Source organism: Stegastes partitus, unplaced genomic scaffold, assembly GCF_000690725.1.
Source record: "Stegastes partitus isolate 25-593 unplaced genomic scaffold, Stegastes_partitus-1.0.2 Scaffold952, whole genome shotgun sequence".
In the NCBI taxonomy this organism is placed as follows: Eukaryota; Metazoa; Chordata; class Actinopteri; family Pomacentridae; genus Stegastes; species Stegastes partitus.
Genome location: NW_007578683.1, coordinates 228,646 through 248,454, shown reverse-complemented (window position 1 = coordinate 248,454; position 19,809 = coordinate 228,646). Strand labels below are relative to the sequence as shown.

General features: G+C 43.9%; 1 protein-coding gene across 3 annotated transcripts in view; it reads right to left on the bottom strand.

Moving 5' to 3' along the window:
* Positions 1-18,082: 18,082 nt before the first annotated feature.
* The window catches only part of LOC103366517 (H(+)/Cl(-) exchange transporter 5), a 37,294-nt gene continuing 35,567 nt past the window's right edge, over positions 18,083-19,809 (bottom strand). For all 3 annotated transcript variants that reach the window (XM_008294272.1, XM_008294271.1, XM_008294273.1), the window contains one exon: positions 18,083-19,220. In XM_008294272.1, coding sequence (XP_008292494.1) covers positions 19,130-19,220 — 91 coding nt within the window. In that variant the 3' untranslated portion in view covers positions 18,083-19,129. The remainder of the gene's footprint in view (positions 19,221-19,809) is intronic.

Sequence of the window (19,809 nt, the reverse complement as noted above, 5' to 3'; positions counted from 1 at the left end):
TCACTCCCAACTGCTGCGTCTTAACGTGGACGCTAACGAAGAAGAAGCTACATGGCATTAATACATTAGATCTCGGTACAGATAGTAACAAACTAAATTGGTAAATGGCCCACATTTTTTATTGTTTTGCAATAACTCATAGGAATTTCAGTCTTGGCTTTATCTGGTTTGAATGTGCTGCCAAAAGGTCAGTAAGTGACTCATCTCCAAATTACACCGTTTATCTGAACCAGATATTGTAAAAGAAGGAAGAATCTGCAGACTTTGAAGCTGGCATCATGACTTTTCCAGATGTTGTCGATAAATAAATCCAACATTTCTCTCTCAGGATTGTCTACAGTCACACTGCAGCCTTTGTCTTGTTGACACCATCACCTCCTGACTGACTACCCACCAATAATCTGGATGTCCTGGGAAGAAATACGCTACCTAATGCTCATCTGAAACCCTAAAAATCCACTTTCTTTCCACACAAAAGGCAAGAAAAGCCCTCACAGGACAGCCAAGGACAACATCCTAAAGTCTCCGTACATACAACTGAAGGCATGAGTAGTTTCATCCAGTGGTCTCGGTGATGATCTCTGAGGTTGCAGACACCTACAGGATCATTTCACAACAGCACTCGGAGCAGAAACGACAAACATCATACCACCAAAATCAGACCGGCAACACGAGCACCTCAACAGGCTTCTCTTTGTCGACACTCAGTGAATTCAGCTGATTGTCTGCAGAGCAGGACTCCAGCTCCTGAGGTGGTTAGATGATTGAATCTCTTCACGACCGCCTGTTTGCTACGCTGCGTTTGAGGTCAGCTGTTGTGTACACGGTGCGTCGGCTGCTGACGTTCCTCTGCGGTGTCGCAGGAGGTCGGTGAAAACCGGCTGACCACCAAACCAAAACCAAGCACGTGGAAGCTGCACAGAGCAACCGTTGATTCTCAGCAGGAGCAGGAGCAGGAGCAGGAGCAGGAGCAGGAGCAGGGGCAGGGGCAGGGGCAGGGGCAGGAGCAGGAGCAGTGGGGTTTCATGTTGGTTTTGTTTGCAGGATTCTAATCAGGCAAAGGCGTGTAAACTGTAAACAGCAGATTGCAGTGACAAAGTACTTCATAAGCTTTGTTATAGTGACCTGCAGCTTCTTTTTGGCTTTTTTAAACTGAAATCTGGACTGCAAGTTGTCTGCAGCTCACTTGATGTGAGTTTTTGACATGGAAACAGGAGTATTGCATGGAATATTTTAAAAGGGTTCACCTGGACAGGTAACCAGTCTATCACAGGGCTACACTTAGAGACAGACAACCAAGCACACTCACATTCACACATACGGACAATTTAGAATCACCAGTTAACCTCAGCATGTTTCTGGACTGTGGGAGGACGCCGGAGAACCCGGAGAAAACCCACGCTGCACGGGGAGAACATGGAGACTCCATGCAGAAAGATCCCGGGTGTCCTCACCGGGACGCCAACTGGTGACCTTCTAGCTGCGAGGCAACGATGCTAACCACCGCGCCACCTTGCAGCTCCTTTTGAGGGCAACAAATGAGGAAATAAGGAAAGAAATTCAACTGTGCTATAAAGTAAATGTTAAATTAAACAGAGTCCTTCTTTGGACACTGATTAAACCCCTAAAAGCTCAACTTTATGTATCCAAATTACATATGGAGAAGCATTTTCCATTAAAATTAACCATGACACCAGCTCACCCATCTCTCTGTTCAAACACTGTCAAACTGTTCTTCAATGACAAGATGTAATGTTGGACTAATTCATCCACACATATTAAAACTGATGCTCTAATATGAGTTCAGAAGTCTGAATCTGTGTTTCTGAGAGCAGATGTTAAAAAACAGACACGATACAGACGTGTGAATACGGTTTTTAAAACAGTTAATCATCCACCCTGCAAAAGTTTTAGAACAGACTTCGACAAAATAAAAATACACATGAATCAAGAAAAAAATAAAATAAAATCTGTGAGTTTACGAAAATATTTTGCAATTAAAAAAATCTAAACAAACATACGACTTGAAGCTGCAGCAGCCTGGACACACACACTGTTCGCTAAAACTGACGACACACACTGAAGGAGGCCTCCAACCGCCCAAACATCTGCTGCCGATATATTATCGGTTTCCTCCGTCCACCCAGGCACCAGCATCCACAGGTTTAAAAAGTCAATGGAGGCCATTAAAGTGACTGATGGACATTTTAGAGAAAACGCCGGCTGGCTAATGATGAACCTGTCCCACTCCCTCCTCTGAGTTTCAAACGTCTCAGTGGATGAAGTGAGGATCCGTCCAGGCCGTCTGGGTTACACAAGGACGCTCACATCGCCACACTGCATTTGGCTCAAAGTGTGCTAACATCTGACGTCCACGTTCAGCTTGCATTCACCCTGACCCGACTTAACGCCTCGCTGATGTCTGAATACACATTAGAACAAACCAGAACCATAAACTTCAAGCACCTCGTAAGACTCCACAAAGCCACATGAAAGCAGGCTCGTTGTTCAGCAGAGTGAAGAACACACAGGATTAATGAAGGAGGGCGGTTTCTGAAGACGCAGTCCAAGTCGTGTAAAGTCCCTCTCCACTCGGCGAACAAAAGACGCAGTGTGTGTGTGTGTGTGTGTGTGTGTGTGTGTGTGTGTTGGTGTGTATCGAGTGAAAGGAATGCTCGGTTTTATTACCCTGCAGGACGCACAAGAATGTGTGTAATGTGAACATACTTGGTGCAGGCTGATGGGACGGCGTGTCCATCCGTCAGTGACGACATGAGGGACCAGCTCAGCATCATCATGAGTGATGAGAGCCGGTCATTATGCACCCAACAGCTCATATAAAACACCCAACTGTAGAATCATGATGATGTTCTCTTATTTATGTTGTGCATCTTTCCATTTGAATTTCTAAATTTTTTACTCGACCATTTCTGATTTGCCTGAATGTTTTGTAGCGTACAATAGAGATATTCACAAAGACATGACTGAGATACCCGCTGGATAAATTACATACTTTCCGAGTTGTTGTTGTTTATTATTATTGAAATTTGAGGCTGTTTGAGCAACAAGAGAAACTATTAAAAGATAAAAGCCTGAAATTTTAATTTCTCATCGTTCTATTGGTTTAGAAAAAAAGAAAAATGGCTTTTTTGAAAATAAAATTTATGCACGTAGGTCAGTAATATCTGGAGAACCACTGTGAAACTCTCTTCTACTTGAATTAGGCTTTTTCTGGTTGAACAAATTAACTTTATTTCCATCATCTGACTGAGTATTTCCTATTAAAATGATTCTAAATGTTTTGTTTGTTTTTGTAGGTGACCTGCAGCTACATGTAGTCCAGAAATTATCCCGAGCTGACTTTTGCATTATCAGTTTTTTTCCCCCCAGAATCCTTTTTAATGTCATTATACCAAAAAAAAGTGCAACAAAACTGGGTGCAAAGAACTATAAATGATAAATTAACAAACAAACTGTGTAAAAGATAAAAACAAGAGGTTTGTCGAGCCTAGAGATGAATAATAAATAAATAGGTGACAGTTTTGTTCATGTGAACTCAGAGATGGCGCTTTTCACGACAGCTTCTATTTTTTAAATGTATATTTTAATTCAGCCCTAATAAGACATTATTGGTCCAACTTGTCCAACGCTGCAGATTCTGAATCAGTGACACGATCAGAAATAAAAGTCAAAGTGTCAGACTTCTGTCTCCAGCAGTTCCTGAGATGTCGTTATGATGGTCGAGCAGGAGGTCGTCCGTCTCCACTCGGCTCACGCTTCACAGATCTGCGTTCCCCGTTAAAGCCGGCTGACGGATGTCAAGGCACACCTCAGACTAGCAGGAGGTTTGACAGCCTTCTCTGTCCAATGTTCAGAACTGTACAAGTCCAACAATGTCCAGTTTCCCCTCCTGAAACTCTGTACTACACATAATATAATATCAAACACAGACTAAGATTCAGGAGTAATGTTGGTAGATTTGGTATCTAAGTCTGTTCACAGTTGATTTAATTACTTATATTATGAAAACTATGAACAGATGCTGGCGTCACTGAGTTTTCTGCCACCATCACTTTATCAAACCAATATTTATACTAACAGAGCTCGCTTTACGATGCCGTTGTCATTTTAGGGATGCTTATTCATTTAAATTAATATCGTCTAACTGTCTAGTTTCCTGTGCGTATGACAGTAAACCTCTTGAGTCTTGAAAATACTCAGCAGAAAAAGCCTCTTTACAACCTTTTAGAGGCAGAAATTGCAGAACACATCACATATCCTAGAATATTATGATCATTTCAAATAAAACCTTATCAAATGGGATCACCACGGAGATAAATACAAGCTCCTACTGTCTACAAAAGAGGTTTTTTATATATCATATTGTCCTAAATGTGCTGCACAGGGACCGTTTGACCATCTTAGTATCGAACTGACTTTCCCCCTGATCGGTCAGACGTCTTTGGGATTTGATTCAATGCACCACAAAGGACACAGAGCGCGTGGTGTGCACGTTGCCGTCCACTTCCAAGCTCCGTAGCCGGGCTCTCGTTGTCTGGCCTCGGCAACTCTCATGGGAGGAAAGTTTGAAGACTCTCCAGACGCACTGAGAAAAACTGTTATCTTAAAGCCTATTTTCATCCCACAGCTGGAACGCACAACAACCTAAAAACCCTTTATTCCTGCTGGAAGCCCAGGGAGCAGGCCCACTTCTCTGATTAATAGCGAGCACTGGTCAAGCTGAGCACTTATCTGCTTCTCTCTGACCTGCTGTGTTTTCGTAGGAGTGTTAACAAAAGACCGATTGGTTTTTCTAACCTGCCCCCTCCGAGCTGAGCCGCCCTTCCTGACACACACATGCAGTCACCTACATGCAGCAGTTATCTCCACATCAGCATTCTCTTAATGCCGCTTTCCCTCCGACTGCCTTTCTCACACACACACACACACACACACACACACATCCATCACGGCCGTCATATCAACAGCGCTGCCACTCTCCCTCTCCTGTATGATTACCCAACATGCTCTCTGTTTTTCTACGAGCCAGCCAGGAAATGAGTTTTATAAAGCTGGAAAACACACACACACACACACACACACACTCAGAGAAAACCCAAAACATCCTGAAGAGACTAAGTGGGGCCAGACAAGCGCTCAACCTGACACACACACACGCTTTTTTAGCAGAACAATACGACTGTTTCAACCCCGCTGCCCCGACTACCGGCCATTGGAAGTGGGAATTTCAGAATCAGTGGGAGTGGTGCCATCAGAATACCTTGCAGGGCACCGAAACAATGCAGCAGAGCAACAAACACTATTAAGCCTTTGATAAGGGCTTTAAAGCGGCCCTCCTTGGCACACAAAGGGGCTTGTCGCAGGAAGCCGAAGGAGGCGGCCCGCGGAGAATAAGAAAATGAGAAGCTGTGTGGCTCGCCGTCGCTGCCGTTTCACACACACATGAGGAGGCTCACGGTGGTCACGGCTGTGAGAACAAACTCTCTGGAAAGCTCAGCGAAGGAGGTGATCGTCAGAGAACGACGGCTTGTTCGGGGGCAGGAGGTGGTTTCACAGGGAGAGCTACGCCAACCCATCAGCTGGTATCAGTTTAACGCAGATAGAATCATGATCGGTGGCCATGACGACCGTAAGAACAACACTGAGGGTTTGGAATGAAGAGTTGGTTTTAAATGGAAAAAAATGCAATCAGCAAATTTGCAAGTTGGGATGTTTGAGACGTTCGGTCGTCCTCAGATGTATTAAAGAAAAGACAAAAGTCACTCAAATAGCTAGAAACTGGAAAAGTAATAATAAATAAAAATTTGATAAATTATAATTTAGTGAAATAAGACGTTGCTTTGAATTGTGATTGAAAAGAATAATTTTTAAAAATTAAAAAAAAAACAACTTGATGGCAGTGACTGGCTCAAAGGGTTGTTCAACTAAATATTAGTTTACGGGTCCTATCATGCTTGTTTTGTTTTTTGTTTGTTTTTCATATTTCTGTTGAATCACAATTTAAAACCAATGCCATGATTTTCATTACATTCTTATTTATTATGACTTTATTTCAGTGACTGAAGCTGCTCCTTTCCTTCTTTATTGGGAGGCTGTGAACACGTCTGAGGACGACTGCAGCTGTTAAATCATTTCAATAATGCTCTCATTAAATTGCACATAATTCAACCAGATTAATTACTGATGAACAGACGCTACATGGTTCAGGTGAGCACGCTGAGGCCAGTCTTCTTCTCTAGGAGACACATCTTGCAGAGCTTCAACTGTCGTCCACTCACGTTTCATGTGTTCAGGCTCCATCACACCTTTTAAATTATTACACAACGAATATGTAGCTGAGCTTGATTTTTTATTTTTAAACATCATAAATCAAATTGCATCATCTGTCAGAATGAAAAAACTAATTAGATATTTTCTCCAAATAGTTCAGCGCACATGTGGAACAGTTTAATGTTCAGCTGTACAGTCTGATGCATGAATGTCTTTATTTCTAAATGTTCTTTGATGGTCCGTCTTTAATCGTCAACTTCTTTTACAACAATTTCTGATTCACCTCAAATTTTTATCACATAAACCACAAATGTTTATAAAGACATCTGTGATAGTTTTACTCTCATATATGAATTACTTCCCTAGATAACGTTTTGTTTGTTTGTTTGTTTGTAGGTTTGAATGCCTGCTGATCTACTTTTAACTATGTGTTTTTTTTGTTTTGTGCATTAAAATTTAAAACCATGTTAAATATCTCAGGTGCTATTAAAACATAAAAGCCTGAAGTTTTCAGTTTTTCTCATCAAGTCATTCTTCCAAAAAGAAAAAAGAAGAAGAAGAAGAACGTGCAGCCAAATATGGATCAGAAAACATCAGGAGTTGACTTCTGTATTGAATATTTTTTGTAAATGTGAGCTCAAAGATAATGATGTTTGTCATAGTTTAACTCATAAATAGAGATCATTGGATCTACTTGTCCATAGTACTTCCTCAGAGCTACTTCTACATTTCAGAGGGAAATATTCTATTTTCTACTCCACTACATTTATCCGACATCATTAGTTATTTTTAAGACAAAGACTTTAATAAGCACAGACGCATAAACAACCACAAACCTGACACCGTGACTGGACCACGAGGAGCTGAAATGAGACGAGTCCAGGTTGACCCCCTAAACCAGGCCAGTGTTGTTCAGATCAGCCGAGCCGTGTCCATAAATGCTGTTATCTTCGTTAATACTAATCATGTAAACATGTGCCCTACGTCTATCTGATAGCCTCCTCATGCTGGAGTCACATCCTCTACATTGAAGGGTAAAATCATTCAGGATTACGATGTGAAACGACCGACGTGTGACGTGATTAAGACGAATAATTTAGAGTAAATCTGGTTTTTCTGGGTTTTTCTATGGACTGTACAGGACGGAGCAAACACAGGTCGTGGCTTCAGCCTCTTCCTTTTTCAGTTCTAGAGATTGTTACGTTTTTTTTTTGTGAGAAAGAAATGTTTACGGCAAGCATGTAGAAGAATTCTTTGTCAGCTGAATGCAAACAACCAAAATAACCATTCATTCATTTTAACATGAAACTCTGGGACACCCAACATCTGGCTTTACGTCGCTGCCACGCAGACAGCAGCAGATGGTAACACATCAGAGCTTTTCCAAACTTTTCAGTTTCTTCCAAAAAGCAGCGTGCGGTCGGGCTCACGTTCAAGACGTGTCGGGGCTGTAAAAGGCTCCAGCGTATTTACCTCCTAACGTCTCGCACGGCTTCATTTCAATAAAAAGGTTCAAATGATCACATAGTTTGATGATAGAAAAAAAAAAATGATTTGTAGATCTAAACTTTACAATCGCGGTTCTTTAACGTAACAGTAAAGGATGTGAACTCTTGTTCCACCACTGCTCAGATAACAGCTAATACCATACATACATACATACGGCTGATCCGTCCTCATGCATTCTTCATGTGTGGCTTTTACAACTGGTGGCTAATGGCCAAAAATGTTAAATTAGATAACGCAGCTTTATCCTCTTAAATGCCAGCGCCGGCCTCAGAACACCGTATCGGCTCAAATGACAGTCATGAAGACTGATTATTTAGTTTGAGGCGTGCTCTGGTTTGGTCAAATGCCAACGGAGCAGAAATACCTTTGTGCTTCCTAATATTATTTCAAGGGTAACAAAATCTAAAATATGCGCTCTGTGCTGGATCACATGTGGCATTTACAGACAGAAACTCTCCAGAGAGATTTTAATTCTATCAGGGGAAGCAGAAAAAAAACCTCCAATGCAGCAGACGATGATGGATCGAACGTTTTGTTCAGGTGGTGATGTCGAGCCGCGGCTGCCTTTAAAAGGACTCATGCACCCAACAAGTCCTCCATCAAATAACACCTGGACCTAGAAAAACACACACATGTGCAGCGTGTTGTGGAAACGCCATCCAGACGGGGAACAGGACCAGTGTGTGAGGAAGGATCTGCAGCATCGCACTGGGTATGAAAACAAACCTGACTGGAGGTTACTGCGATAGAAACCTGGCCCATGGTACAGAACGCTCAGGAAAACGGAGTTAAAAATATGCAAAGAGGTACCGTGTCCACTCTGGCACCAATCAAAAAGGATTTATATTCTTGTCAATACTTTGATGAACAGGTATGACTGCGCAAATGTGGGACGAGTTCAAATGAGTAAAGGTTGAAGGATTGGTCAGAACAGGTCTGTACGCCACACGAGTGAAGGATTCTGGGACATTTAAGGTCTGCTGGTGGATTTTATAGCTGCAATTCAGGGAAACGTCAAAGCAAAAGACAGAGAGGAGAACTGAATCAGCCGCCATTACTGATAAAATAAAAGACTTACCCGCCATGTTTGAGAGGAAAACTCCACAAAACACAGAAGATCTGGGCGGTTTACGGTGATGAGCACACGCTGAAAAAAGTACAAATCTGTCGGCCCCAGGCATAGGCAGTATAGGCAAATGCTAAGGGCGCCGACATCCACGGAGGGCGCCTCAAGCTTGCCAGGCTAACTGACATGTATTCAGGCAAGTATTTATTAACAAGCGCCGATGCAGTTTCTCTACCTTTAGCAGCAAAGATGCTACGTTAGCGTCTTAGCTGCTAACGTTCGCAACAAAGACGTTACGTTAGCGTTTTAGCTGCTAACGTTAGCAGTGAAGACGTTAGCGAAGACGTTAGCGTCTTAGCTGCTAACGTTAGCAGCGAAGACGCTAGCGAAAACGTTAGCGTCTTAGCTAACGTTAGCAGCTAACGTCTCTGCTGCTAACGTTAGCAGCTGAAGACGACGGTAGAGGACCTGCATCGGCGCTTGTGGTTAAATATTTGCCTGAATACACGTCAGTTAGCCAGAGAGTGTCACAAAGACTTGTTTCTTCAGTTTCATTTAGTGTGTTGTTTATACTTAAATAAAAGCTTGAATACATGCATACAGTTTGTGTTACTGTATGAAAATAGGAGTGAAATTCACTGTGATGCTAGAGGGCAAACTACAATCTTGCCTGGGGCACCAAGTTGGTCAGAACCGGCCCTGAAATGAGGTTTTTGTTTTATTTAACAGCTCTTCTATCTGAGTTAAATCTGCAGCCACGACGGCACCGCTGGAGAAAATGTGCACAAGTTTACTGTAAATAATAAATATTCCATCAAGTTTTAGTGTCGTGTGGAAACATCAGCGCCTCTCAGCAACATATAGGATTTATTCCTGTTGTTCTGGACTGCGTTACGCTGCACACACGGTTCTTTTCCCTCCGGTCACAGTGTGTAAAATGTTTTGGCCGACACGTCATCCAGACGAAACTGTCTATTAAAGCTTTTATCATGTGTGAGTGTGTCTTTTATGTTCCTTTGGTTCTGCGTTTTAATACGAAGAACAATCATTTAAAACACATTGACATACCAGAACCTTCCTGGCAGGACGGGTTGCTCCGTCAGCGTCTGGCAGGTCGACTCAAGCCTCACTCAGTCCGGCTCTGTTGGGCTGCAGTCGTTAGACAGACTCATTTTGAGCGTCCTCGCAGTGGGAAAGAGGAACGCTGTCACCCTGAAAGCATCATTTAGTGGTTTAAATACCAACCAGGTCCCTCCAGTTTATCGTGTTAGAGACTTCCTGTGACAACACTGCTAAAGCAAAATGTAAAATTCATAATCAAGTTCAAGCTGCTGATACTAACAACAGACTACCTCTATAGACAATACAACTGCTATGACAGAGTAGTCTTTAGCTAGAAGCTAGCTTGCTAAGCTAACGTTTTTAAGCTAACACTAGCTCAGCTTGCTAATAGGCCTCTGAAGGTAGATTGCAGTTGTTAGATTTGAGTTATTTTTCCATTTTGAATGTAGATAAGCAGTACTATTATAGGAGTGAGGCTGCAGAAAATAATGTTATCTTGCTAAGCTAACGCTAGCCCAGCCTGCTAATAGGTTACAGTTAGGTTTGAGTTATTTTTCCATTGTCTATGTAAATATGCAGTATTATTACAGTAGTGAGGCTGCAGCAAATAATAATGTTATCTTGATAAGGTTTTTACACTAACTCCAGCTCAGCTTGATTGCCATGCTCTCTAACTTAGTTGTGTTTGTGCAGTTTGCAGCCATTTTCTATGTGGCTAGCACCCTTTAGGCAAACAGTTAGCTAGGTTGCTACAACAACTTTATCATTTCAAGTTTTAAAGTTGGCACTATCTCAGGCTTCTGTAAATTGGTTGTGCTTTGTAGCTGTTTTGCTATTTTCTACATAGACACACTCTTTTAGCAAACAGTAAGCTAGCTAGCGGCTAACAATATTAACTTGCTAAGCTCCCGTTTTTAAGCTAGCGTTAGCTTAGCTTGGTAAAAAAAATCTTTGACTTGGTTGTACTTGTACATTTTTGGAGATGGTTTAATATTTTTCATGTAGATAAGACTATTTTAGTAAATAGTTGGCTAGTGGCTGCTGCTACTATTAGTTTGCTAAGCTAATGTTTGAACCAACACTAGCTTCTGTCACATGGTTGCACAGTTTAGGGGCTAAGTTGCCACTTTCCAAGTTAGTTTTGCTATGCAATGATTTTTATCATTAAAATAATAATTTTTGCTCACCAGATAAAGCAGAGGTTGATGTCTGCTAGTTGAACCTGATGGAGCAGTGCAGGAAAAGCAGAATTTCCAGGTTTCTGCTTCAGTTTCAGGGTCTTGTTGAGCCTCGTTAGTGTTCATCAGGAACACCTGTGTTTCTATGACAAGTCCAATTGATCTACTTTCCACTAAACCTTTGAACTACAGAATTAAACTGTGCTGCTCTTTTAGGTTTCTTGGGTGTAGCACGTGTTTTAACAATGAAAACAAATAATTAAGACACATTTACATACCAGAAGTGTTCAGAGTAGAGAGAAGCAGAAAAGGCAGGAGTGTAAATATGTAAAAATCTGTTTCAGTGACTGACTTCCACGTTTCTGTTCAGTTGTTTACTGTTTCAGCTTCCATTCATGTTTATCAGTACCACCTGTGTTTTCTACTAAGAAAAGCCAAAATGCCCTGAAGCCCTGATACCAAACTCCATCGTCGGGTGGCTTCACAGGAAGGATTTTACTTCATATTGTATTTCTGTAGTTTTAAAGAAGCGTATAAACCCTCCCACAGACACATGCAGCCATTCGAAGCAACATCTAACGTGATTGTGGACTTCTAAGGGATAAAACATAGGTTTTGTACTGAATGAACATCATCAGTCCTCAATAAAAATCCATCATCATGTTGCACGTGGTCAGCGTCGGTCGCTCTATCAACGACTCCTAATGGCCACAGCAGCTCCGTCAGCGGGCAGAGACACACACCAACAGCTCACATCCACGTGGGAGGAAGACGAGGATTCCTGATGTGGTCGAGTGTGTAAAATGTCTGGCATATGTTTCTATGAAGTCACAAAAAAAACGTGGTGCTTTTGTGCAGAAGAAGGATTATATCGCAGCTCGGGGACATAAATTGGCTCCGTCACACCCGATGACCTCAATCTGGCTGTCCGTGGAGGAGAATAACAACGCATTGTTCAGCGGTGGAACAACATGTTGGAAGAGAACCACTGTGATTACGACCATAGATCTACTTTCTGGCATGTCGGGGAGGTCGGCGATCGCTGTCACGCCGAACCATGACGTCAGGAGCCCAGTGCGCGATGGTCCCGGGGTTAAAGCAAACCCGCTGGAGAGAATATAAATTCATGAGGCACTGGTATATTTTAGATTACTTCCAGAGTGTGTGTTGGCCCGATGGCGGTTTTCTTTCCATTTCCTACTTCTCTGGATCCAATCAGACTTTTTTCACCTCTTCAAACTGCGACTTCGATCTGGAGTTTGCAATCTTTTTGCCCCGTGAGCTCCTAAAACACAGCGCTGCATGCTGGTGTCACTGAGACAGAGTTGTTCCATTTGATTAACGAGCAGCACAAGCCAGGAGGCTGACAAGTCTATCGCTGCAAGAAAGTAATTTAGGGCACGAATATTAGTGAAATGATTTTATGGAAGCATTTGCACGAGTTGCCGGCACAGCTCCGGGTTAAAGGTGCTGCAGCTACATGCCGTTTAAATAAAACCAGACTGGCTCCTAAAAGCTACAAGAAGCTCTGAGCACCACGAAGGCATGAAGAGCTGCTTTCTTGACTTTACCTTACAAGTGAAACACACAAAGTTCAGGAACAGTTCAGACTCGGTGTGGACCAGCTGAACGTGGGCGTGCTGGGAGTATTCAGTTCTCTGAAAGGGCCCGGTTATAATGTAGAAGGTCCACTCCTCAGAGTCCTTCAGTGCCATTATTTGTTAGCACATCTCAAAGCTGCACAAATAAGGACAGCAAAAGGCAAAGAGTTATCACCGACTTCGTTTCTCAGCTCTGTGGAGCATTTAATTGTCTTAACGGTTGTCATTTTGGTTTTGCAGGCTGCAGCTTCAGGTGCATTTTTTTTTTACCACAACCACAAAATAACAAAAAATCTGATCAGTCCACAGCCTCTGATGCAGCGCCCCCTTCAGGAGACAACCAAAGGGAACGTTGTAAGTGTCTTGTTCATCCCAGACGTTCATTCTGCAAAACTTGCGGCGTCAGGACGGTGAACGTTGCTGGAATTGTGGCGATTGGTTGTGATGTGGACAAACTGCACCAACATGGAGTCCGATCAGAGACGACGCCAGCAGCTAGCCGAGAGAGAAGGAAGGTAGGAACGTAAACAAAGGAGGAGGAAGAGAGCTGGGATCCATGCTAGGCTAAAGGCTAAAGGCTAACCCCTCCAGACCAGCAGGACCGTCCTCCTACTCTCCAATGTCTGCTCCCTCCACAACAAGCTGGACGTTTGCTGAGAGAAACCCGCAGAGAGTGGAGGGACTGCTGTGTGTCTGCTTTAACAGGAACATGGCTCCATGACAGCATCCCAGACGGACAGACAGCTGGAGGGGATGCAGACAGACAGCAGCTCTGGGCAGCATCGGCGGCTTCACCATCGTCACACCATCGTGTTTGTTTCCCTGAAGAGGTTCACAATGTTCAGCGAATGGCGGAAACGTCCACCTCACACGTCCTCATGTACCTGTGAATGTGTCAATAGGCTGCTGTTGGAAAACATCACTGTAACTTAAAAAGAGACGACACACAAATGTTTTGTTTACAGCTTCTTGCCCAGTGGCCAAAGAACCAAATGCTGGTTAGAACTCTGCACCAGTCTGGAGCAAACAGCTGGTCAGCTTCACTTCAGGGCAGATGATGAAGGAGAACAACTCCCAGAGGAGATGTTTGGCATCAAACATGCTCAAAAGTCTACGCACTAATCTGTGCCATTCCTCTTCTGCGACAGTTTCTAGTGGAGACGACTTTATTCATGTGAAGGATCTCAGAGTTCATGCACGAGGAGACAATTTAAATACAGCCGGCTGCATGTGGATCTGATTGAGTTTTGCACAACTGATGCTGTGGCTCATAAAATAATGTTTTGTGTGTGTCTGCTGGGAATCCTTGTGCACACCAACACACTGCACATCCTGCTCGAGGAACACAACCAAGAGCCCGTGATGTCGTCCAGGCCTCCGCATTCACCTCCACTCTATCAGGGAAGTGGCTTTAGTGTCATGTCTGATGTGTGTTGATCGTTCAGTGGAATGAATGTTCCTCCGTCTATGTTTGGTATTGAAAGGTCAGCGTGATTATTTTGTGTTACATGAGCAGCGGCGGAGACAGCGAGCTGCGACCGGAGCTGTGGGAACCTGCGACTCATAACCTCCGGTGAGCCTAAGAGGGCAGAGGCGGACTGGATTGGATTGCATTCGCTGACACACTCACAACACAGCCGGAGCTCGCCGCGAAATATTTGCTGGCTTTGTCCAGCCCTCAGGAAAGCACAGACACGTCATCTCTTTGCATGCTCTCCACACACAAACACAGAGAGAGGAGATGTGACACTTTGGGGTGTAGGGTGACACCTTGAATCGGCCTATTACCACATCCAAATGTTTGCGCTGCTTTGTAATGTGCACCGAGACAATGGCAGGCCTGGGAACGGGACGACTGGTACGAGGGAGAAGCTGGGGAGGCGAGGAAGCTTATCTGAGATGGACAACAAAGTGGCAGCACAGGAAAGGAACAGAAATCAAACAAGTTATGAAAAAAAAGGGGGGACGGCAAAGAAAGACAAACACCCAGCGTGGAGGTAAAAACCCGCGCGAGTGTTTGAGGTGTGAGAATGCAGAAGCCACGAGCAGGTCGGTAACTCGAGCCCCATGTGAAGCCTCAGCCGCAGGAACTGAGCTGGAGAATACACTGAGTCATTACAAGCTGGCGACAATGAACTCACATTCCCCAGCACACACACAAATATCAGCTCAGTGACACACACACACACACACAGATGTCAGCCACCCACATGCAAAAACTCAATCCATATGCACTCACACACACACACACACTCAGACACGCACTTCCTCGGCATCTTCGCGGCTCCAGATTCCTTCTCACAGAGATTATGTGGCCAGAAACAAGCTCTGACTCGCTGTCGGAGACGGTGAGTGAAGAATGACCGCATTACAGATTCACCGCCGCAGGGGTCGACTGAACCGGCGGACGGCGAGCTGCAGGAGGACGGATGTGAACTGTGCTCCAGGGCTCCTCCTGAAACTACCCTCTGGACATATCACACAATGTGCAAAATGGGCTCAAAATATCACAGCGTGTGATCGATTAATCAGTAAATTTCATCCAGAGTCCTGCCTTAAAAGCTCAAGAAATAGTTAAAAAAACCAAAACTAAATAGAACCAACGTCTTGTTTTTGCCTAAAACGATCCAAAACCCAAAGTCATTCACTTGAACATGAGCATTTGTGGCCGTTTTCTGGCTTTAAAAATGGTCAAACAAGATAAAAAAAACCAACCAGACCTGCAACAAAGGATGAACTAATTGATGAGATAACGGATTAATAATAATCGTCAACCATTTTGGTCATTTTTTTAAGGTAAGAAACATCCAAATTCTTAGATTTTAGCGTCTAAAATGTGAACATGTTCTTGTTTTTTCTTCCTCTATGACAATAAACAATAAGCAACTTAAACAGGAGGATCTGTGGACTTATGAAAACACCAAATCAATCCGCTGGTATTAAAAATGGCTGCTTGAGTTTTTCTTTGGTGACAGTAAACTGAACATCATGTCTGGACAGTTAATTAAACGAGACATCTGTGGACGTTTGGGGAATGGTTTTCGGATTTACAACAAATAATGACTCAAGGAAAAAAATAAAAATTACTATTGCGGCTCAATTGACAACAGAATGAAATCATAAAAATTAAGAGAAATGTCATTACAGCTGCTGCGTTAATGGAGCGTTACTTTCCACTGTGCATGTGAATTATGTGGGAAGAAGACGACAAAGAAATCAATACTGGATCAGACTCAGATATCTGGAAGACTGGGATCAAGATCAGTAGAAGAAAATATGTGATCAACAAGACTCTGGCTCCACCGGCGTCTCGCTCCCACTGGGATTATTATTCACAAAGTGTTTAAAACAAATCGATGCTTGCGACAGAGGCCACATTGAGCATCAATCACACGCCGGAGCTACTCGGCTGTCAGACGGAGCCGGCTTTAACGGTGCACGTGGAAATAAGAAAGGAACAATAAAATAAATACTGGATTGGACCCTGACGTTTACGGGGACGATATCTGACAACCTGATCGCTGATGCATCTTCCATTGTTGGGAGAAAACCCCTTAACTCCACTTTGTTGAGAGTTCTGCCCTCAACAGATGAGTTTCTGTGCATGACAATTATCTAATCATCTCGTTACCACTGACCACTGGTTGGACTATCTGAAGCAACGCATCTTTGACAGCGTCATTACTTTCCGGCAGCGTGGTAAATCACAATTACGGCTGAGACTAATTATCGCAGTGGGTTCGTCTCACAAGCTAACTGGAAGCAGATGCGTTAATGAAGACGTGACAAAATGCTGGCGCGCTGATGCTGTTCAGAACCAGAGTCAGGAAGGACACGACCGAGATGGAAGCCTGATAATATTACATTTGATTTGGTGCTGTCAAGACTCATCTCTCCGCGTTCAAAGCGGCATCATCAACATGGTCGTGGTGATGATCTTCCAGCTGGATGCGACGGCGGTAGTAAATTAGACATCACAATCAATCCCATTACTGCAAATGGAAAACCCAAAACATAAATCGCTGTTTTTGTGAATTTGCACACGATGAAAAGCGTGTCTCCAGCTTCAAACCACCTCCGCTGTGAAAATAAAAGCAGCCAGTTTTAAACACTGAGCTGTGAGAGGAGCTGCACATCATCATCGGTGTGTTAATATCACTTTTGGGTTTTTTTGTTCTTTCCAGGACACATAATCTTTTTGCACTTTACTTCTCCACAAGGTGAAAGTGTGTCTAAAGTTAATCATTTCACCATCCCCCTGTATGTTTGAACTGCAGCAGCTGCCAGCTATGAGGGAACCAAAGAAAAAAAAAATCAATTGAGTGGATAAATAAAGCACCGAGCGACAAGGCCAGACTTTACGGGTCCCAGCTCGCGAGGTCCAGACAAACTGACCCGCCGAAACCGTAAAGAGTTAAATATAGTCCAGAATAATATTATTCTGCTCATGTCAGAGAATCAGCAGGGACGGCCATATAGCAGCTCACATGACACAGAGCTGCCAAAGCTGCATGAGCAAGGCGCTAAAACCCGTCAGTCAGTGCAGCAGCATCACACACGTAATGTTTCTGAGTATGTTCTTAACATAGGAACAAAGCTGTCATTCTGAAGTGGTCACAGACATCAACAGGCTCTTTTAGGGAAGTCTGATTACTGAACTCTGAAATCTGCTCTAACGAGAGCTGCAGCTGATAATGATTTTAATAATCCGTGAAGCTGTCAGTTGCGTTCCTGATTAATGCTCCACCACAGACAGCGACTCCACACGTGACATGATGCAGCTTTCTACACAGCATTATTACGCTTTGCTCGTCTCAAGTTGTTCGTACCATCAACTACATACATGAGCACATTCCTGCACCATGGAAATATTTCTAACACTTTTGTTTTTTACTTGCAACGCCTGCTTTTTTTAAATTATCATTTTATTTTTAGATCTTTTTAACCTTCTTTATAAATGTTGCTTCATTGTTGTGCACCAAAACACCACCATGTTATTCCTACTTGGCATTAAAATCGACTTTGACCGGACCCCAGCGCCTGTCGGCCCACCGGGTGGCAGCTCCAAGGATCCAGACTGGCCCACCAGACGCTCCTTTATCAGGTCTGGCTCCAGGAGGGGGCCCCTGTTTTCTTAATCCTGGTAACATGCTGCAGCTCCTTCTTGGCCAATTCAATCACTGTCCCTCCTCTGAGACTAATTTACCTTGGAAGGCCCTAACAGGAGGTGGTGCTTCTCTGGGGGGACGTCTACGACGACCTGACCAGCCTGCTGACTCCACCCGACTCTGGAGAAGAGGAAGGACGGAGCAAAAAACAAGAATCTGAGCTTCACAATTAAACAACAATAAAAACAAACGACACAAAGCAACCGATCATGTCAGTGAAATAATTTAGTGGGACAAACAATTTGACGATTACATAAATAATTTGTGTCATGATTCTCTCGTTTCGTAGCTTTTAGAAATACTTCCACCGTTCCATAAGGCATGACATGGTTTCTGCAGCATTGTCTATATGATTTTTCTTTCTATGAGAATATATTTGCCATATTTGACAAATCTGAGAGTGTGTATGGCGAGACAACAACTGCATAGTTCCCAGGCTGGAGCCGTATCACAAATCTCAAGCAACTATACGACAAACAGACATCTCTGGTCAGTTCCCAGGCTGTCATGGAAGTCTTTTTGGAGTGTGTGTGCATTAGATCCTCTTCTCACACTCCTGTATCCTTCAACCCCGAGGCTACAGGAAACCTCACAGAGGGAGGAGTGGCGGAGGAGGGTGGGAGGTGAGCATCCATCAGCCCCGCTCACAGGGCTCTGTCTGGGCTCGCTGTGACGCCCAGAGGGCAGGCACGGAGCTCCCCGAGCCGCTCTTTATCTTCCCCGATGTCTTTATTTCCTCCTCCTCCACCAGCTCGCCTCCTCTTGTCAGTATCTGTAACGGAGGATTATCTGTTCCCGCCTCCCTTCGCTCTCAGGTGGAGCAGAGTGGCGAGATCGCAGGAGGAGAGAATTCAGACGGAGATTTTTTAGGTTCCTTTAAATCACTCCCTCTGTTGAGTTCCTTTGAAAATGGAGAAGGAGAGGAGAGCAGAAAATGCCAGGAGGAGCAGATGTAAAGCGTTCCATTGGTTGTTTCTGTCAGCCAGCGCTGTCGGGGTGAGTCACTGTTTCTGGGGGCTTTTTTAACTGGCGCGCTCTGTTTCGGAAAGCCAACAACACCTCCAAATTACAACAAAAAAACCCTTTGTTCTCGACTGGCATGTGCAAATGAAGCCCAACTGTCACTAAAACTGAAGAGGTAAAGGTGCGTTTCGTTTCAGTTCACAAGCTGGTGTTGTCCTGTCCCCTGTTCCCCACAGAGGAGAGACCGAGGTGAGGATGAGGAGGAGGAGGAGGAGGAAAGGATGGAGGAGTTCAGTTGAAGAGGATGGAGTCAGGGTCTCTGTTGGCGATCTGCGCCATGTGTTTGAGTATATCCTTTTTGGTGATGATTCCCAGCAGCCTCCTGGTAACAGAGAGACACAGAAGAGAGCAAAAGTCACAGAAATGCTTCACATCGTACTCGGTTTGCTTCGTCACGGGAAGCCAAAGAAAAGACAGAAGGCAGAGAGGCACGGAGTCAACCGAAGCCTGGCCTCCTATCGCCACACTGTGGCTCAGCAGTTCGGTTTTATTACAGGCCCGCGGGGGAACTGGCTCGGAGCAGCAGATCAGAGTTACATGAAAGCACAAATGAAACATGAAAGAGTGAACAGAACACACTGGAGCCAATTACAGCCGGCGCTCTGGTGCTAAAGACCTTCAAGTTCACACCCGGGGTTAGGAACAAGAGCGAAAAGCCAGGGAACAAATATAAAAGCCGGTTCCTCGTGTACGTAGAGGAACAGGAGCCGAAAACTGGTTTAAGATGTGCAGCCATTAATTGCGCAACGCGACCAGATTCTGCTACGAAGCAGAGCTGGCAGCTGCTGCGTCTACGTGGTCCAACACTGTGAGCAGTCTGCTTACATCTGTAGATGGATGACAAACTCTGAAAATAATAATCGGGCACAGAAGGAAGAATTCATATTTTGACACAGAATGTGAAAAGCAGT